The following is a 19,034-nucleotide window of genomic DNA, read 5'->3' as shown; positions in this document are numbered from 1 at the left end:
TATTGCATTCATATTGATTTGGATTTTCATAGCTTTCATCTGACAAGAGTTTCTTTGCACATTAAAGATAGCAAGATGTAAAACATTTCAAATTTATTATTAATGATATATATTTAAGGTTAATAAACAAAGTTAAATTAAAAAAAATATCAATCTATTATTTTGATTAAAAAGCCTTACAACAAACTAAATCGAATAAGAAAATGTTAAAGAGTTTGATTAAAAAGCCTATAAACTTAACCCAACAAGAAAATTTAAAAGCCCAATTTAATATAAGCCCATTTAAAAAAAATCCAAAAAAGCCTATCTATGATAGGATTAAGTTTCCCGATTTTATGGTAAAAAAATTGAATTTCACCGAACTGAACCGCTTTGGTTTGTACCAGTTTTCAGTCCGGTTCGATTTTAATTTTCCAAAATTTAAGTTACTCAGTTCAGTTGGTTTTTGTAGTCCGAACTGAACCGTGAACAACCATAACTAAGTTCACACTAGCTATCTAACTCATGCTTTGTCGTGGGTTGTAATTTTTTTTCAAAAAAAATACAAGGTATGCAGGCTACTTCGATGTGTTTTCTTACATAAAAAAATTAAAGTGTAAATCAAAAAGCTTATACAAGCATCTAATTAAATAAATCGACAACCATTTATGTAAATAAACAAAAAAAGTATTTAACAATAACCAAAACAAAATTGAAAAAAAAAAGAGAGATGAATGTAATATCCATGACCTAAAAAATAATCACAAATGAGACTGATTAAATAAACCCATGCCCTTAAAAAAAATTACGCCAGGCCTAACACATCAATGATATTATTTAAAAATGAATATTTTTTTTTTAGAAATAGTATCTTGAAAAATCAACACAAACAAAACAATTCTAAAAAACCTTATATTAACAAAATGACATGCAAAACCCATGACTTAGGTCTTGAGACCGTGATAAACCTACTGGAAATTGTTTTTGAAGATAATCACAAAACCAATATTATTTTTTAAAAAACTAATGCATAACGATAAAATTGCATGAAACCGAATCTTTGACAAAATAAATGTTGAAAGATGAAATCAGGAAAAAAATCAATTACACAAAAGGATCTAAAACAAATTGAGGGTGAAAAAAAAGCATAAATTAAAGGGAAAATAAAATTTTTCAGATGGAGAGTTAAATTGAATTGAAAAATAGCTTTAACAAAAGAAAATCAAAAGAATAAGGGTTAAATTGAAAAAACAATTTGATTGAAGGATGCATTTGAAAGCGAAAAAACAATACCTTCAACAAAAGGGCAAAGGAAAAAACATTAAAAAAAAAATAAGGACCAAAATGAAATACAAAACATTTAAGAAATTGTAATTGAAGGACTAAATTGAAAAGAAAAAAACTTCTATAAAAGGAATAAGAACAAAATAAGAAATTAAAAGAATGAGAATTGAAATTAAAAACAAAACAAAATGATAAATTGTAATTGAAGGACTAAATTGAAAAAAAAACTTCTTTAAAAAGAATAAAAATGAAATAAGAAATTAAAAGAATGAGAACTAAAACTATAAAATGAATCAGAACAAAATCAGAAATTAAAAGAATATGGATTGAAATTAAAAATCAAACATATGAGAAAGTGTAATTGAAAGACTAAATCGCCAAACAAAAAAAAAACATCTATAAAAAGAATAGTAACGAAATATGAAATTAAAAGAACGGGGATTGAAATTGAAAAATAAAAAACAAGGAGGATATAAATGTACTTTATATGTCAGGAGAGAGAAAAAAAGGGGAAAAAACAAACGATTATCGGTGACAATTCGATCACCATAAGCTGACATGCGTCACTCCGTGTGGAAGAGGATACAATTGAGCATCCAAGGAGACAACGAAAGACCATATTTGGCTACCGAGTGGTATCACACGCCCATCCTGAAGACGCGGATGCCACCCACTCATTGGCGTGTAATCAACACACGCTGACAACTTTCTGATTTAAATATTCAAAAGTAAACATGAAAAATACTAAAACACTGCTCATGACCTTATTAATTACACAAAATACCTGTGTGAAAGCATAAAAATATCTCCACATGCAAAACTATTTTTTTTTGTCCAATCCAAGGCTAAATTCATACTTGTACTGTAGACAATGAAAAAACCGACTGAAAATACCCTTATCCAGTAGCCTAATAATTTTTTAAATTTTGTGAAAATCAAGAAAACTCTTAGCCAATAATTTTAAATTTTATTGACTTTGAAAATAAGTATTTTTACTATTAAAAAACTTGTAAAAAGTTAAGAAATCTTATTCAACAGTTTTAACAGTTTTAAATTTTAAAGGTAAAATAATATTTTTATTATTTAAAAAAATTAAAAAAAACTTATACACCCTGAACCAGAGTTATTAAACTCGGACTGGCCCGACGGGTTGATCCGGGACCCGGCCGACCCGGTGGCTAGACCGGTTCGGGCTTGTCAAAAGACTGGCCGATGCAATGACCTGGAAAAACCCGATCGACCCGGCGGGTCGACCCATGACCCGGGCGACCCGGGCAAACCCGAACGAGACCTGACGTTTTGGAGTTGGGTCTGTTGAGATGATTGCAGATCTGAGTTTGGAGATCTTGAGGGTTGGCGTTGGGTTCCCATTTCTTCCTTCTAGCCCTGACTATTGATGACTGTAACTGGGGATGTAAGAAAACTTCCAAGCAAGATAACTAAAAATGGCTAAGAAATGGCTGGTAGGAGGACTGTAATTGGAACGTGAGCCTCAAGGAAAGCAAAAAAGAATAGATTAGATATTTGAAGGAATCCTCCCCTGCTCCTCAGACAAATCATATAAGTGATTATATAAATCGTCCAAGAGGGTACGATCCATTTCATTATCCAGTGCCATCCAATCGAGAAGCTGGTCAGCTATTTTGTTTTTCCTTTTGATGGCTCCGATTTGAATAAGCAAACGAAGCTCTTCGCTCACCCGTTTCCTCTTCGTTAGCAGGTCTTGGTCGTCGAGTGGGGGGCGGACCAAACTCACAGTTTTAAGAGAGAGAGAGGCAACAGGAGCAAGGACTGTGCTTCTGGGATTCCAACAAGTCGTGTTCATCCTTGCACAAAACTGATGGTTCAAAAAAGAGAGACAACTTGGTTGCTTGTGATGAAGTCAGAGAGGGTAAATAAACTTTGTGAGGAGATGGTGATGAGATGAGCCCTTTCTCTGCACAAAACAACCAACAACATGAATGCCACATTCATCCCATTTCATTGCCTTCCATTTTCCATTTCTTATCTTTAACCTAACCTAACCTTTAAATAATCCGGGTTTTATGGGTTGACCCGGGTCAACCCATAAAACCCGGGACCCGACTCTTTGGTCGGGTCAATCCCCGGGCCGGGTTTAATAACTTTTCCCTTAACATAACCAATTAACCAATATAAAAAACTAAAAACCCCAAGCCTCAAGATCCATTGTTTTTCCACTCAAGAGTAAATAAATAATTTTATTATAACAATCTACATTACAATTGTATATATTGGCACATGAAAACACCATAACGAGGTTTAAAGTTTGGTTAAATTATTGGAAAAATTTAAAATACAAATGTAAGTGCAATGAATCTGTCAAAAGAAATATGGATTTGTATATATGCAGAGCAAGAGCACAGTCGTGGTTAAAAAATATTTTTTTTAAAAAATATTTTTTTTAAATTAATATATTTTTAAATCATTTTAATATAGGTAAAAAAAATATTTTTTTAAAAATAAAAAAATATTATTTTAATATATTTTAAAATAAAAAACACTTTCAAAACAAATTACTATACCAGAAAAAAATAAAATCTCTCTCCTGTGTGTCTATATATATATATATATATATATATATATGCAATGAATCACGGGATCATTTTCTCTTGCTTTTTTTCTACTCAATACTAATGATGCCCGTATTGTCCTCTCTCTCTCTCTCTCCTCTCGTACTCAGCCTGTCTGTCTGATTGGACTTTTCTTGCTTTTATAACCTTAAACTCTCCAAAGCCCCTTCCCTTGGGCTCACCACACCAGCTAAAAAAAAGAACAAAGTGAAACCCTCATCGGAACTTCGGTAGTCGCCGGTTGGTTCCGATGCGATCTACGGCCCTGATTGAGTCGAGAGTCAGAATTCTAGGGTTTCGCGTGGGAGTGGGACCACCTGATCATCATCACCACCATCATAAAAATAAAAAATGAAGACTGGTTACTATTTTAGGTAATTTATATTACGAGAGTAGCAGATAGATGGTTTACTCTAATTATTACTGTATTTATGACTAATTTTTCTACGATTTTTATTTGAATTTTTTGTTCCTGTTTATTAGTGTTAATTTACTCTTTAATTTACTCTAATTATTTGAACGAGGATTGAAATTTCTACCAGTGCTTGATGCATATACAAAATTTTCATCGACATTTTCTTCATCATGCCTCAATTCAAAATCAGGTTTACATGATAGTGATTACCAAATTTTCATTGGCATTTTCTTAAGTTCTCCATATGACTGAAGAAGTTCTAAAATTTTTGTTTGAAACTTGAATTAGTTGGTGTCGATTGTCAATTTGCAAATTCTCACTGTTATTAATTTTACTTTGATGCTTCCTCAGGTATGAACAGCCACCACCATGTGCCATTTGTTCAAGTGTGCTGTCAATTGTATTAACAGCACCTTGAATTTATCTCTTTGGTTTCTTCTATAACTTACCAAATTAACATGGTCTCGTCAGAGGAAGTTTCTCCCAAGGAATTGCAGAAAAGACAGAGCCTAGATGGAGGGACTGACACTGCACAACAGACCCGTGGCAGTGGAGGTGATGCTTCACAACAAGAAGGAATTCCTCCTTCAAATGCCCCTGAGAAACGTTTCGAGAATACTGGGGGGCGTATATTGCAGTTAGACAAAGAAGGAAGTGTTTCTTCCTTAACACCACGGAAATTGTCACATACCCCTGGCAGTGATCTCCATTCCTTGCAATCTGGTCAGGAAAGATGGAGTCCTTCTATCATGCGGGAAAAAGTGTCAGAGGATGGATATCGCTGGCGAAAATATGGGCAGAAACTTGTTAAAGGAAATGAATTTATACGGAGCTATTACAAATGTACACATCCAAGTTGCCAAGTGAAAAAGCAATTGGAGTGCTCACATGATGGGAAGCTTGCTGATATCGTTTACATTGGTGAGCATGAGCATCCCAAACCTCAACTTAACCTCCCACAAGCAGTTGGTTGCGACCTGTCCACTGTTGAAGAAAAACCTGATAATCTTTTACTGACTGCTGTTGAAGGTAACAGCGAAAAATCACCATATTGTTCATTTTTTGCTCTTAACTAACAAGTAATCATTATTGTGTTGTCTTATGTTTTCACTAATTGATAAATGAAGAAAGTCAGGCACCTAATCCGATTGAGCCAACAACTACCTCTCAGATTTCTACTGTTACATCCAGCGAGTATGTGAAGCGTGTGCTATCAGAACCAAATAGGATAAGGGATGAGATTGATGATGATCAACGCTCAAAACAACGGTAAGTTAATCAAATGTCTGTAAATTGATATTACTCTATTGTTTCAAGCACAGAAAATTATTAAAATGGCTGTAAATTTATTTTACTCTATTGTTTCACGTGTGATCTATCTCTTTTGTTTCAAATGAACAAAACAGGAAGAAAGGTAACTGTAATGATGATTCTACTCCTTTAGATAAGCCAACTGGTGAGCCACGTCTTGTCATTCAAACAAAATGCGAGGTTGACACTGTCAATGATGGGTATCGTTGGCGTAAATATGGGCAGAAATTGGTTAAAGGCAATCCAAATCCCAGGTAACTGCCAAATTTAATGAACTCAACAAGGTTAGACCTTGGTTTATACATGTTTAGTTTACATCTCTTCCCTCTGGTTGTGAATATATGTCAGGAGATGCCTGCTTATATTGGTAGCATAATGACGAGATTGTGATTTCTTTATGTGGAGACCAAAGTATTCCGATTACATGCTGACTTTGATCTACCCTCCATTATGTAGGAGCTACTACAGGTGTTCCAGTCCCGGATGTCCAGTTAAGAAACATGTAGAGAGGGCATATAATGACCCAAAATTAGTTATAACCAGCTATGAGGGACAACATGATCACGATATGCCTCCTTCGAGGACTGTTGCTCAAAACACAACTGGTCTCAACACTTGTACAACTACCATCCAGAATGGCGTGTCAGGTGCAAAATCAGGAGAAAGTGATGCCATCTCCCATTTCCCATGACATGGTTGCTTATAATAGTTCGGATTCCAACATCAAATCGGAGGAGAAAATGAATTCTGAGTTGAGAAATAAATGGAAAGAAAGCATTTCAGGCCATGAAAGTGAATCAAGGGAGCAGCAAAATGGCAAGTCAAGTGTCACGAAAGCAACTGCTATTGTTATCATTGCCAATCCTGTGTCAGCAGGTAGATCAACGGAGCAACATGATGGCGAGTCAAGAACTGAATCAAAAGAGAAAAGTGCTGCTTGCGGTGTTCGTACCATTATTACTCCAGGTCCAGAGAGTAATCCAAATGAACAGCACATGCTAAATTCAGAGCCTGACCTAAGCTAATTGAAACAGATTGATTTTTAGAATTGAGGGAAACGACCTCCAGCTCTATATAGGTCAATTTATCATTAAATATAACAGCAAGTATCGGATATGTGACAGCTTTTTTGTTAACATCATTAAAAGCATTTGAACATGGTAAAAAGATGTTCCAAACTTGAGTTACAATTCCTGGAAGCTAGTTTGGTACGTTCTGTATCTGCATTCCGTACATTTTAGTTCAGCCACCACTGTCCTTCCTCCTTGCAATAAGCGCTTGTCTTCGAACTGTCAAATTAATAGCTTTTGCTGTAAAGCCCATATTTCATTCAAAGCAGGCCTCATGTCTGTAAACTGACTGACGGCAAGTCTTTTTTTTTTTCTTTTCTCAACATAATAAGCGTTTCAGACCACAGATATTTCAGTAGAAGCAAATTGCTGCTTATGAACCCAATCTGGACAATTTCAAGGAAGGGGCTGGTTCTAACAGCCTTAGCTATCCAATCTGCAACATGCTACTACTGTAACTATAACATCAGGCATACTATTAAGCTGGTGCTGTATATCTTCGACAATAGGACATAGGCAATAGAGGTGGAATCTTGATGGCTAATGCTTCTCCTTGCGCTATTGACCTGCACTTGCAAACAAGACCTCTACCTTTCAAAACTGTTCCAATGGAATCCCTACATGCTATGCCAGTTCTTGTACAAGTCCCGTAACATTTAACAAATCACAATTCAATTTCTGTAAGCGTTGTGCAGGTCTTGTCTTTCATGGCAGTGACCAAGAATCATATGAAAAAAATTCCAGCATTTCATTAGGAAACTGGTATGGACAGAGGCTCAGAGGATGAAGCCTTGGAATCAGAATGCCTAATGCTCCAAACCAGACTTGGTTCCCCCAAGGCCATGAAAAGCTAAAAAGTTAAAAGCATTGAGCTGCTGGTTTCAAAGAACTGGGAAACTTAAAGAGTTGTAAAAGCAAAGTACACAGCTGAGGCTACTGCCTTCCTCTTCAAACCATTTAGAGCTAACGGCCAAGAGAAAAAAGAAAAGAAAAAAAAGGAAAACCTAGAGATTCTACCTCAGCTGGTTGCCTGCTTTCCTAAATGAGAAAAATAAAATCAGCATGCATCACTTCCATGCACAAGATGCCGCCAAATCCGTGTTCATCCAGCCAAGATAAAGAGCCCCTTCTTTTTCTTGAAGCCTATTGTAGAACGTGCGCACCGTATTATGATGTCGGGATTAAAGAATCGTTATGTAGTTGTTTGGTTCAGGATCATTAGAAAACTCGAGTGGACTGATTTTATCTAAAATTATAGGATAAATAATAAATTATGACTAAAAAAGGTATTAGGCTATTAACACCCCTAACATACCTTACCTTAGATAAATTGCATTGTATGGTTTGAATATAATTTAAATGTGTTGATAGGTTTCTAACTGGTAATTCATCTATGGTTCAAAATGAAAATTTACGCTCATAAATAAATGTGGTATTTCAAATTTATTATGAGCTTGTATACCCATGTAAATTTTTATTTGGCATTGCGATTTAACTGCACTTCTAAAATTTTTTTAATGTTTGTTTAGCTTTAAATTAAATTTTTTTATTTTTTTATCAATATTAAAAATAAAAAAATTATTTTAATATATTTTCAAGTGAAAAACACTTTGAAAACAACTTCTAGCATTCTTGAACATGCACGCTTTTAAGGAGTGTTTAGAAGTATAGTAGTAATTACTTTTCAAAGTGTTTTTTCCTTGAAAATGCATCAAACTAATATTTTTTTTATTTTTTAAAAATTATTTTTGACATTAGCGCATCAAAATAATCTGAAAAAAAAATTGAAAAAAAAATTTGATGCAAAGAAAAAAATAAAAAAAATAAATTTATTTTAAAAACACTTTTAAAATATAAAAAATGAACCAGCTCTATGAGTTGTGATTTATGTTTTATAAAAATTATATCTATATATAAAAAAAATATTCAATCTCACCTCACCATGCCTCATTCTCAAACACACTGGCCGCGTGTGCGCAGAAGGCAAGAGACGTTGACATTGAGCTGGTATGGCTGGTTCGTCCAAACTTGATGGTGATGGCACACTGCATGATGGATCTTCTTCAGCTATTGTGGGTGTTTTCCTCAAAGAGCTAGAAAGAGATAGCTGTCATGAAAACTTATGGCAGTGCATGGACGGACCTCTATTGTGGAGGAGCATCTTGCGTTTCACTGGAAATTTCAAAAGCAGAAGCTAAAAAAAGGGCCTCTATTGAGTTTTGAACAAAACAGACCTGGAGGTGTTTTGCAACCATAAAAGCACAGAGTCCCGATTCAATTGCAGAGCCAGACCTGCATAATCAACCTCCATACGAAACACATCACCCTGCCTGAAGCAAACAACAGGCATGCCTGGCACAACCAGAAAAATTAGAAATAAATCACGAAGGCGAGCAACCAAAGAAAATAGCAGAGCACTTACACATGGCCTAAACCTGAATCAACAAACCTAAAAAAAGAAAAGAGAGACCAGAAAGTGCTGCCAAAAATTGCATACCTGTAACATAAAGACTGCAATGACAATGTCACAAATAGAGCAACAAAGAGCAATCTAAACCGTAGCGACCAAGTTTGTTTGTTCTAAATCAATTTTCAGGAATTTACTTTTTAAACTTTTTGTGTGTTTATTTATCATTAGAAAAATTAGTCAACAAAAAAAATTTTCCGGTCAATAAAAAACACTTTTTAATTTTTAAGATTTATTCCTTATTATTTTAATAAACTTGAAAAAAATAAAACATTAATAAACTATTTTCCATAACATAACCAAATACTAGGGATGATTATTTTCAGTTCGGTTCGGTTTTTATCAAAAAAAAATAACCAAACCAAATTTTTTTTAAAAAAAACCGAAACCGGTTCAAACCGGTTTGGCTTGGTTTTTTCAATTTGGCTCGGTTTTTTCGATTTGGCTTGGTTTTTCAGTTTGGCTCGGTTTTTTTCCGGTTTGGCTTGAGTTTTTTTCCAGTTTTTTTCAGTTTAAGTTCGGTTCGATTTAGTTTTTTCGGTTTCAGGCTTATAAAACAGAAACCGAACCAAACCGGTCGGTTTTTTTAAAATTTTAATCGGTTTAATCAGTTTTTTTCATTGTTTGGTTTTTTCGGTTATTTTTTTTCCGGTTTTCTTGGTTTTTCAGTTTTTTTGCTCACCCCTATCAAATATTAGAAAGTGTTTTTCAATTTATTTTTCATGACACTACCAAACATCGTAAAATAATTCACTTTTCAAGAATTTATTGTCCAAAAAACCCACTTCAAAAAAAAATTGCTTTCCAATAAACATGAAAAGCGACATAAACAAACAAACACGGTCTAAATGTGTATTTGGAAAGTGACGTGGCTGGGTAGCTTAATTTTTTTATATACAACCTATTTAATGCACAAAACACTGCCGTAAAAACAAGTTTTACATGCTTTTTCTTGGGTTTCTTTTTTTTTTTTTTTTTTAGTTCCACATAAAAAAAACTACCATGCATAATCACACCACTCCCAAACACATGAAAACCACAACGTTCAAATGAATCCAAACAGCATTTCATTCACACTTCAACAAGAGTGACGTTTCTAAACAACACAGTCAATCCTTGCTATATAACTTGGCAGAAGGCGGGTTTCGATATAGATGAAATCGACCCCCTTTTTTCATTCCGAATGAAGGACGTGAAAGACGGTACAAATATGACGTGGAGAAAAAGCTTACTGACTTATGAGCAGAAGTGGCGGGGAGCAACCCAGCTTGTTCAGGGATTTGTCCTGAAATGGTGGCGATCGTTTGGCTGTGCTTCTGTCTTTGGGGGGACATTGTACCCATGAAGAATTTCATGGATTTTGGAATATGCCAACACCTGTGAAGGGTCAGCCCCACCACTGCTTTGTGATGCACGTGAACTCTCCTGCAGCTTAATCTTCTCAAATAGATATTGCTTCTCTGCCTCAGCTTCACTTAAACGTAGCTTGAGGTAACTGCTAGCATATTCTTCCTCTGATTTGTCCGTCTTAGCAAGCGCAATTCTCTGCAGCCTCTCAGCCTCTCGCTTTGCCTCATTGGCTTTGAGCTGGAACATGTCAGCCTCTGCCTGCTTAAGCCTCACAATTCTCTCTAGCTCTTCTATCTGTAGCTTCTTTTTTTGCCTGTCTAGCTTTAGTTCTGCCACTTCCTTGGCCTTTTCCTCCAGCTCATGGTCGCATGCCTCAAGAGCCATGCGTGCTTTCTTAAACATTCTCATCTTCTCATCAGCCACCATCTCCATCTTCCTTATGGCCTCTTGCACCACTTCAGCAATTCGGTTACATGCCTCCTGTGGGGCTATTAGCCTCCCACCCTCCCCATTTTCCAGGCTCTTTGGAGAGTCCACCTCAAGCTCTTCAAAGAGCAGTACAGCAAAATAGAAGTTTAATTTCATGCAATTGATTTCTACTGAATTTCAAATACCGAATTCAATAATTCAGTTAAGAAGCAATCAGTTCAGGTGGCCATCAAAACAAATTACATACACATGAAACCCATATGTGGACTCCCCACAGGACCATAACAAAATGGAGGCTGAGTGTAGAAAAAAGAAGGTGATTACTCAAAAAACTGCAGAGCAACGATGAAGCCTTAAAGCTCAAAGAATAGAAGAGACAGATGCTATGACTAGCCTTGCCAATCAGCTTGAACTAAGAGTCTAACAATAGAATGAAGACATCACATCCAGTCACATTAATAGACTTTCAGCATAAACATGTCAAAGGTTCTGATCACAGTGAGATATTCTTAGCATGTCTATGTATGGCATGCTCACTCACAGGACAAGCAGACCAAATAATGATGCAATGATTTACCTATATATGGTAAATGTAGTCCTTTCAAACCACTAATTAAAAACAACGTATAATGGAGCTCATTTAGGTAAAAATGTCTTTGAACATTGTTATAACGCAATAATACCCCTATATATATATTGCTTTTTCTACTATTTGTTTTTTTACTAAAATACTGTGAACTTAAATTCTTTTAGAACCCTTGAAACCACATGTTTTCTAAAGAAAAATTGTGTTTGCTTACATCCTATAACTAAATGCTAGGGTATTCTATCTTTTCATGATTATCACTCTAAGGTACAGATCTTAAGAGAAACTATTTGTGATCTATGAGCTCATTAACAATCAACCCTGGTGGTTTACTTTTCTATTAGCAAACCTTGGGTTTCACATCACCAAGTAGGGATTCGGTTGTCAAGCACCTTAAGAACCTGAAGACTTTTAAAGACGAGAGATTCCACAATCTTTTGGTAGTTTCTCCCAGAATTCAGCATGTATGCAATATTATAGTCCTGTGCTTATTACAAGTTCTATTATCTATGCGTATGAAGCAAAGTAGGAGCAATGCTGACACAAAATTTTTTTTCTAACAAGACCGAAACTTTTGGTGATTTATTATTTTTCATACTAAATTTTGGTTGTTTATTAACTAGTGATTTTTTTGTATCACAATCTCTTTTTGTTAAACTGAATTAATTCAACTCTGTACATCTATGAAATACAGCAGCTATTAGTGCTTGAAAGTAATTTAGCGTCCAATTCATATGTCTGCTTTACCCATGGCATCCAAGTGATTAGTCAATCACTTTGACAATTCAATTCATTAATTTGTCTCAATTAAATTAAGTTCATCACATCCATTGTGATTGCACCTACTGTTATATATATATATATATTGCATAAGAGGACTCCAAGAATCTATAGGAAAGAAAGATACACAAAACTCACTTGAACTAATCAAAGTATTTTCTGATCATCACTTTCAATAATGCTTTAATTTCATCTTCCATTTATAATTTTATATTAAGTCATGATTTGATATATCTGCACTATTGGACAACAAAAATAAATGATTGCATGAATTATATATGTGCTCTTAATATGTCTTAAGATATAGTCTTATCTCAAATTTGTCTTGAATGTTACCTTAATGACAGTGTGAGGCATATTCGTTGAGACAATATGCATTTTTTATGTTAAACATAGATTATAAAAAAAATAACATAAAATATATTTGGCTCTAGTTTTATTCAGCTACAATATTAGAAGCTCCAAAGGCTCAAGCAATCTTGGAGTGTTAAAACTTTTATCGAAACTAAAAAGGCTTCAATTCAGTTAATTGATCCACATGAAAAAGGAAATAATTACTTTTCTAATTCTTCTTTAGATTGGTCGCGTATGAAATTAAATTCTTGTGATTGATCTACATCCAGCATTAAAAGGAAAGGGAAAATGTTTACACAACCTAACTTTTTTTTCTTTTCATAGACTACACTACTACCTCACCTTTCAAAATTGTCATTCTTAACAAAAAAAAACAATAAACAAAAAATTACTGTAATTATATGTTTCCCATAATAGAACTTTCATTAACCTACATTCAAATGTATAAATACAAATCATGTTTTACTATTTCTTTTTTAGTTTGACAACAGTGTTTTACTATCCTTAAGAACTAAAGATCCCCATTCCCTAATTTATACCTTTACCAAACCTTTTTTTTAATCTTGATTTACCTAACATAATTTTTTTTCTTATCTCACATCTCTATTCACTATGCACTGCACTTACACCTTGTAAGGATTTCAATTCATCAAACATAAGCGCTAAAAGTTACACACACACATATAATATTTGTATAACAAAAAGTGACACACACGCCTATAATATCTGTAAAAAGAAATAGTCACACACACACACACACAATATCTGTAAAAAGAAATAGTTAGGCGCACACATATAAAATGATATTGGAGCAGCTTAGGCACTGCATCAAGCAGCCTGTTGTGGCAAAGCACACTAATGCTTGAATATTCTTCCAATACTGAAGGAGAGAGGGCTATTTATATAATGCTTAGCATAATACATACCTTGGAAGAACATCAATATCACACTGCAAGCTGTTGACTCTGCAAATCCACCCTTCATTTTCTCAATAAGTTCTTCGCACTTCCAAAAGAGTTTCCTCCCTCTAGGGTCTTCACTTCCTCGGAAGATTCTACTAACAAAATCAAGTTCCCTTGTTAAAGCCTCTCGTTCCCATGCTGGTGCACAGTGTTGGAAAACATCTTTCACCCACCCCAAGAGCTCAGATGTTCGATTGCAGGCTCGGCAACGGAAAAGCATTTCAGTTGGGCCAGCTCCACTCTTAACAGACGGGCCCATACAAATTTGTCCATCACGAATAGCACAATCTGTGTGAGTCCAATGAGAACACAAATCGCAACCAATCCAACGGCATGTATTCACTTCAAAATCAAACTTGTTACAGATCACACACATGCAGAGATTGCAGAAACCGCTTTTGTTGGCACATATTTCGCAGGTACAGTCATCAGCTGGAAGCTGGTTTTGGCATGCTATATTTCTGCATCTCTTAAACACGAAGACCTCAATCAGGGAAGTTTGGGAGAGACTAATACTTGGATGCAAAAATGCCTGAATTCCAGTGTTTATTGCAACAAGTATTTCTAGCTGTACTCGGTGTGCTCTAATCAAAGTCTTTGCTGTCAAATCAGACCTATTATGAACAAGCTTCTGCAAAATCAAAAATTCCTCTCTGTGCTGTGAACCACCGCTTCCTTCAAGCATAACCCGAAGACCATTCTTTAGCTCATCAAGAAAGTCGTCAGGTAAATGTTGCATCTTTTCAGAGATCATGTCAACTCGTTCCCCAGCTATGTCACGAAAAGATATCTTATCTGCACCTGAGACGCGACGAATGATGGACTGTCCAGGGCAATCATTATCCGCCTTGTCATTCTCCATCTTCTTTTTCATCATGGCATCAACAGTAGGCCAAGTTTCTTGTGAACTAGCACTTTCTGTAAGAGATTCACGAATATTATCAGAATTTGATCTTGGTTCCTGTGCGTCAGGGGACAAGTGAAGATCCGAAGACACCAAGGACAGTGATGTTTGTAGTCCAGTTGTATAAGGTTGCTGTCGTGGAGGAAGCATTTTTTATGAAGGGTGGTGAATGTTAGAGCCAGATGATGTGCCCATCAATTAGTCGTTTCTTCCTGTCATTGTCATAAGGAGCTGTAACACATCATCCATCCATCACCACCTCCTTTTATTATGACTATCATTAAAATTCAAGCTATGGAAATGTGAAAAGAAGTAATAATAATAATCAAGAAAAAAAAACATCGCCCAAGTATGAAAAAGAGTTCTTCAGTCTAGTACTTTTCTGATCAAAATAATATGTAATGATCCCCTTTTTTACAAGAACTCCGTTTTGCTTATAAAATAGGATTAACTATGATTTCCAGAGGGTATTCATATGATACATATATATAGCATGATTAATGAATATTGAACATGATCACATAGATAGACTAGATCAGTTACAACTCAGCTAAACCAGAATAAAGCCACACACACCCCATTTTTTTTTTTTTTAAAAGAATTCAACATCATTAACCAACCAGACTAATTTTTTAAAGAAAAAGAAAAAAATTAAAAAAAAAACCAAAGTTGTAACAAGCAAAAAGTTGATCAGAGAAAAGGAGATACTAAGAAGAGTTGATCTGTTTGGTAACTAAGAAAGTTACAAAAGTCAAACCAAATTTTCTAAGAAAGTTACCAAATCTCACCTCTCGAAGATATTTTTTAAGATAAAAATTGACAGTCAATCAGAAAACATAACCTAGGTTTTAATTCACTGCAAAAAAAAATAAAAAAAATCTATCTATTCAACACTTAAACCAAAAACAATAAGAAAAAGCCAAACGTTTCCTCTATCTGTTTTCTCAGCAAACAAACAGAAACTAATGATAAAGGGAGAGGGAGAGGGAGAGGGAGAGAGAGTACTGACCTGAAGAAACGATGGCAAATGGATCGATAAAGGAAGAGAAAAGGCAACCACCATTAATCAATTAAGGATTACAAAGAAGAGCTGAGAGATAATTGAAATGACTCTTTTACCATTTTGTCCTCCAGTGTTGAGGCTGCTTGAGCTTTGACAAATGCGACGCGCTAATCCCCCGGCTTTCTACGCAGGGACAAGACCGGACACTATGAGATTATCTAAAACCGGTCTTTTAATTTATGACCTTTGCTATGTCACTGTTTGTGCCTTTGTGGGGGCATTGACTTGCGTGAGACGCTGATTTACACAGCACTTTTTTTTTCTACACTAGTCATTGAATAAAAAAATAAAAAATAATATTTTAATTAAAATATTTTATAACTGTCTTAGACAGCTATTTAAAACGTGTATTTATTTATTTATTATTTTTTAAGATAATTTTAATATATTAATATTAAAAATAATTTTTTTTAAATATATATTTTTGTATGTTTTATAAAAATATTTAAAACAATAATTGCTATCACATTTTAAAATACTCCCTTAATTAATAGTTATTGCTTTATTGTTGTAAAGTGTATAAAATCTTTCATGATTATCAATGTTAACTATTAAAAAAAATCACGCAGTAATTTTCATGACTATAGATCATAGTGTACAAAATCATTTACTATTCCTCTTTTTTTTTTTCATTTATTTATCACAATCTCGGGGAAACTCATTTTACAATTCTAATTATCATTTGACTGCTCACATGTTATTAGAATACTAATATATATGCTTTTTTTTTATTTTTTAATATTAGATTTATTGAGAATTAGATTTTATTATTTATTTTGATTATTTATTTAAAATTATTGTAGTCTTGAAAAAACATCTCAGTATTGTGCTTAGTTTATAATTGTTTATTTTTTTTATTATATTATTAAATAAAAAATAATTGAGGAAAAAAAACATAATTATTATGAATTAAATTTCATAATTTATTTTAATTTACTTTGAATGAAGTTATATCGATATTAGAAAAATATACAGGTATTGGATTAGTGTTTGGTTTTTTAACATCCATTTTTTATCATATTATTAAATAAAAAAAACTCAATATTGGGTATTAGATTTCAATATTTATTTTAATTTATTTTTTTACAAGGTTACTGTGGTTTCTAGAAAGTCTCAGTATTTAGAACCTGTTTGGGAACGCAGTGCAAAGCGTGTTCCATGAAATTTTTTTTAAAAAGGCCTTAATTTAATTTTTTAATATTTTCAAATCGTTTTGATATGCTGATATAAAAAATAATTTGTAAAAAATAAAAAAATATTATTTTAATATATTTGTAGACGAAAAATACTTAAAAAAAAACTGCTACTATATTTATAATAAGGATTTGATATATTAACTTAAGTTAACGGTGGATTAAATAAGTTTTGGTCTCAATAAGTTGAAATCTGGTGATATAAACTTTCATTGAAGAGGGAAAAGAAAACAAATAATTTCATAATTGAAAAAGCATTACTTCTCTATTCTCACTCATGGAGAGGCCCAAAATCATGTCAAATGCCTTTCGAAGAGTCAATTTCATAATTAAGGCAACTTATTTTCTTCATTTCACGTCATAGGCTATCACCCTCAAGAATACACCACGATCTCAACAACTACATGTTCATTATTACATATTCATAAATCGCAACCTTTTGAGTGTTTGGAAATATGGTGGCACCCGTGTTTTTTTTTGTATATTTTGAATCGTTTTGATGTGCTAATCTAAAAAATAATTCTTTAAAAAAAAATCATTTTGATGGTTTTCGGCATGAAAAACATTTTGAAAAGCAACCGCAACCACACTCTCAAACAAGCAATCACTTCAACACCTTAAGCCTTTTATTTATGGTAATGTTGCTCAATATATATGTAACGATCCCAATTTTTATATCAATTTCTGACCATATATCAAGTCATGATTGTTAAAAAAAAATTAGAAATTACTTTTGTACATTCCTACCAAAATTTCATTAGAGCGAAAAAAAATTTGTATATTCCTATAAAAAATTCATCAGAGTTTTCCCTAATATATAACATTCTCAAATGTCGACATGAATGTAATTTACTCAAATCTATGTCAATCATCAGTCCAATTCATCTAGAATCACATCTCATCAATAACTCTATGATATTCATCATTTCATTTTAATATAATCAATATAGTATACTAATAAAGCAATATAAGAATTTAGATACTAATGAAATGGTGTAAAATAAAGCATGATCACTACTTTAATTATAAGTTATTTTTTAGTAAAATGTTATAGTGCTCCATTTTACATACCAAAAGAAAGTACTTAAAATATTACAATTTATTATCCATATTTACAAAATTATATACAAATCTTTTCTAATAACTATAACAAGAAAGTAACAATAAAATTTATTCTTGACAACCTTGGTAAAGACTTAAAACAAGAATTAATATAACAATGCGTCAATCTTTAATAAGATTTCATACAATTTAATTAATTTTTAAAGAATTCATTCCAGATTCTACTTCATTCCTTTTTATTGTGATCATACCTTAAATAGTTTTTTTGCATTCATTTCTTCTCTTGTTTATTTATCCATCTTACTTGAATTACTTAGTAACCCATCTACTCTATTTCATTGCCGATTAATCCGGTTATTCATTGCGAGAACTAATTGGTCCAAAAACCCTAATTCGATTATCCATAAACTCAACAAATCCTCATTATTATTTCTTATTTCGGCATTCCTATTTGGAAGCCAATAACTCCAGTAATCCCAAATGGATACCAATCAATCCAGAAATCTTACTTGGATGCCACTTATTCCAGCATTCTTGTTTGGAAGCTAATAATTCCAATAATCTCAAATGGATAGTAATCAATCTAACAATCGTTACTTGGATGCCAATCATTCTAGCATTCTTGTTTCGAAGCCAATGACCAGCTGGGGTAAGGTGTAGCTTAAAGTATTTCTTGCATTTTCTTATCCAGCTTTAAGGATTCTCTCTATAGAAGGTTAATATCTCTACCCCAGGTAGAGCCATACTAACTCATTTTCTGCCTTTCATTAGAAATCACCTCCTCCATTCTTGTATGCACTTTTGGATATAGTAGGATACCATCAGATATTGGATCATTTCTTACATTAAAAAATGGATTATTTCTTCCTTTCTTCTCAATTTCTTTATCATTTAAAATGGTTTGTAAGGTAGCCATTATTGAATCCAATCGTGAAGTGAATTGCTTGTTATTTTTATTTTGTTCTTCTCATTTCCTCTGAATTTGCAAGAATTCTCCATGTTTAACATGCAACTAATCTTAAAGTTCTTCATTCATTCTTTGTATTTGTTCCTCCAATTTTTTTTCCTTGCTCTTTCAATGCTCTAACTTTGTTATTTAAGAATACAATTATGTTCTTCCTTTTTTAAGTCATTTTGTAAACCTCTGGTCTATTCTTTAGCCCAAATGTAACTTCTACCTTCTTCATCCTTATAGATCACACGTTGTAACACTTTGCATGCTCTATATAAAATT

General features: G+C 33.4%; 2 protein-coding genes and 1 pseudogene across 5 annotated transcripts; 1 reads left to right on the top strand and 2 right to left on the bottom strand.

Annotated features, from left to right (window-relative positions):
• Positions 1-3,884: 3,884 nt before the first annotated feature.
• On the top strand, positions 3,885-6,800 carry LOC7489860 (WRKY transcription factor 1-like; annotated as a pseudogene).
• LOC112326671 (uncharacterized) lies at positions 6,616-9,133 on the bottom strand. Of its 2 annotated transcripts, XM_024596181.2 has the most exons (3): positions 8,885-9,133; positions 8,587-8,743; positions 6,616-7,216 (listed from the first exon to the last, which is right to left on the bottom strand). In XM_024596181.2, exons 1-3 carry the CDS (start codon positions 8,998-9,000, stop codon positions 7,109-7,111), a joined length of 381 nt encoding a protein of 126 aa, XP_024451949.1. In that variant the 5' UTR covers positions 9,001-9,133; the 3' UTR covers positions 6,616-7,108. The 2 variants fall into 2 exon arrangements, 1 of the variants encoding a protein (XP_024451949.1); XR_008058646.1 differs by having other exon boundaries at positions 6,616-7,793; positions 8,587-9,133.
• Positions 9,134-10,161: 1,028 nt separating this feature from the next.
• Positions 10,162-15,654, bottom strand: LOC7489859 (OBERON-like protein). Of its 3 annotated transcripts, none has more exons than XM_002301547.4 (3): positions 15,492-15,654; positions 13,543-14,694; positions 10,162-11,012 (listed from the first exon to the last, which is right to left on the bottom strand). In XM_002301547.4, the coding sequence occupies exons 2-3, from the start codon at positions 14,630-14,632 to the stop codon at positions 10,390-10,392; spliced, it is 1,713 nt and encodes a 570-aa protein (XP_002301583.1). In that variant the 5' UTR covers positions 14,633-14,694; positions 15,492-15,654; the 3' UTR covers positions 10,162-10,389. The 3 variants fall into 3 exon arrangements, with proteins under 3 accessions (XP_002301583.1, XP_024450507.1, XP_052306851.1); XM_024594739.2 differs by having other exon boundaries at positions 13,543-14,713; positions 15,492-15,646; XM_052450891.1 differs by lacking the exon at positions 15,492-15,654 and having other exon boundaries at positions 13,543-14,751.
• Positions 15,655-19,034: the final 3,380 nt, after the last annotated feature.

The sequence above is a fragment of the Populus trichocarpa genome, chromosome 2 (genome assembly GCF_000002775.5).
Source record: "Populus trichocarpa isolate Nisqually-1 chromosome 2, P.trichocarpa_v4.1, whole genome shotgun sequence".
In the NCBI taxonomy this organism is placed as follows: Eukaryota; Viridiplantae; Streptophyta; class Magnoliopsida; order Malpighiales; family Salicaceae; genus Populus; species Populus trichocarpa.
The sequence above is the reverse complement of the archived record's forward strand: the minus strand, read 5'-3'. Positions and strand labels throughout refer to the sequence as shown.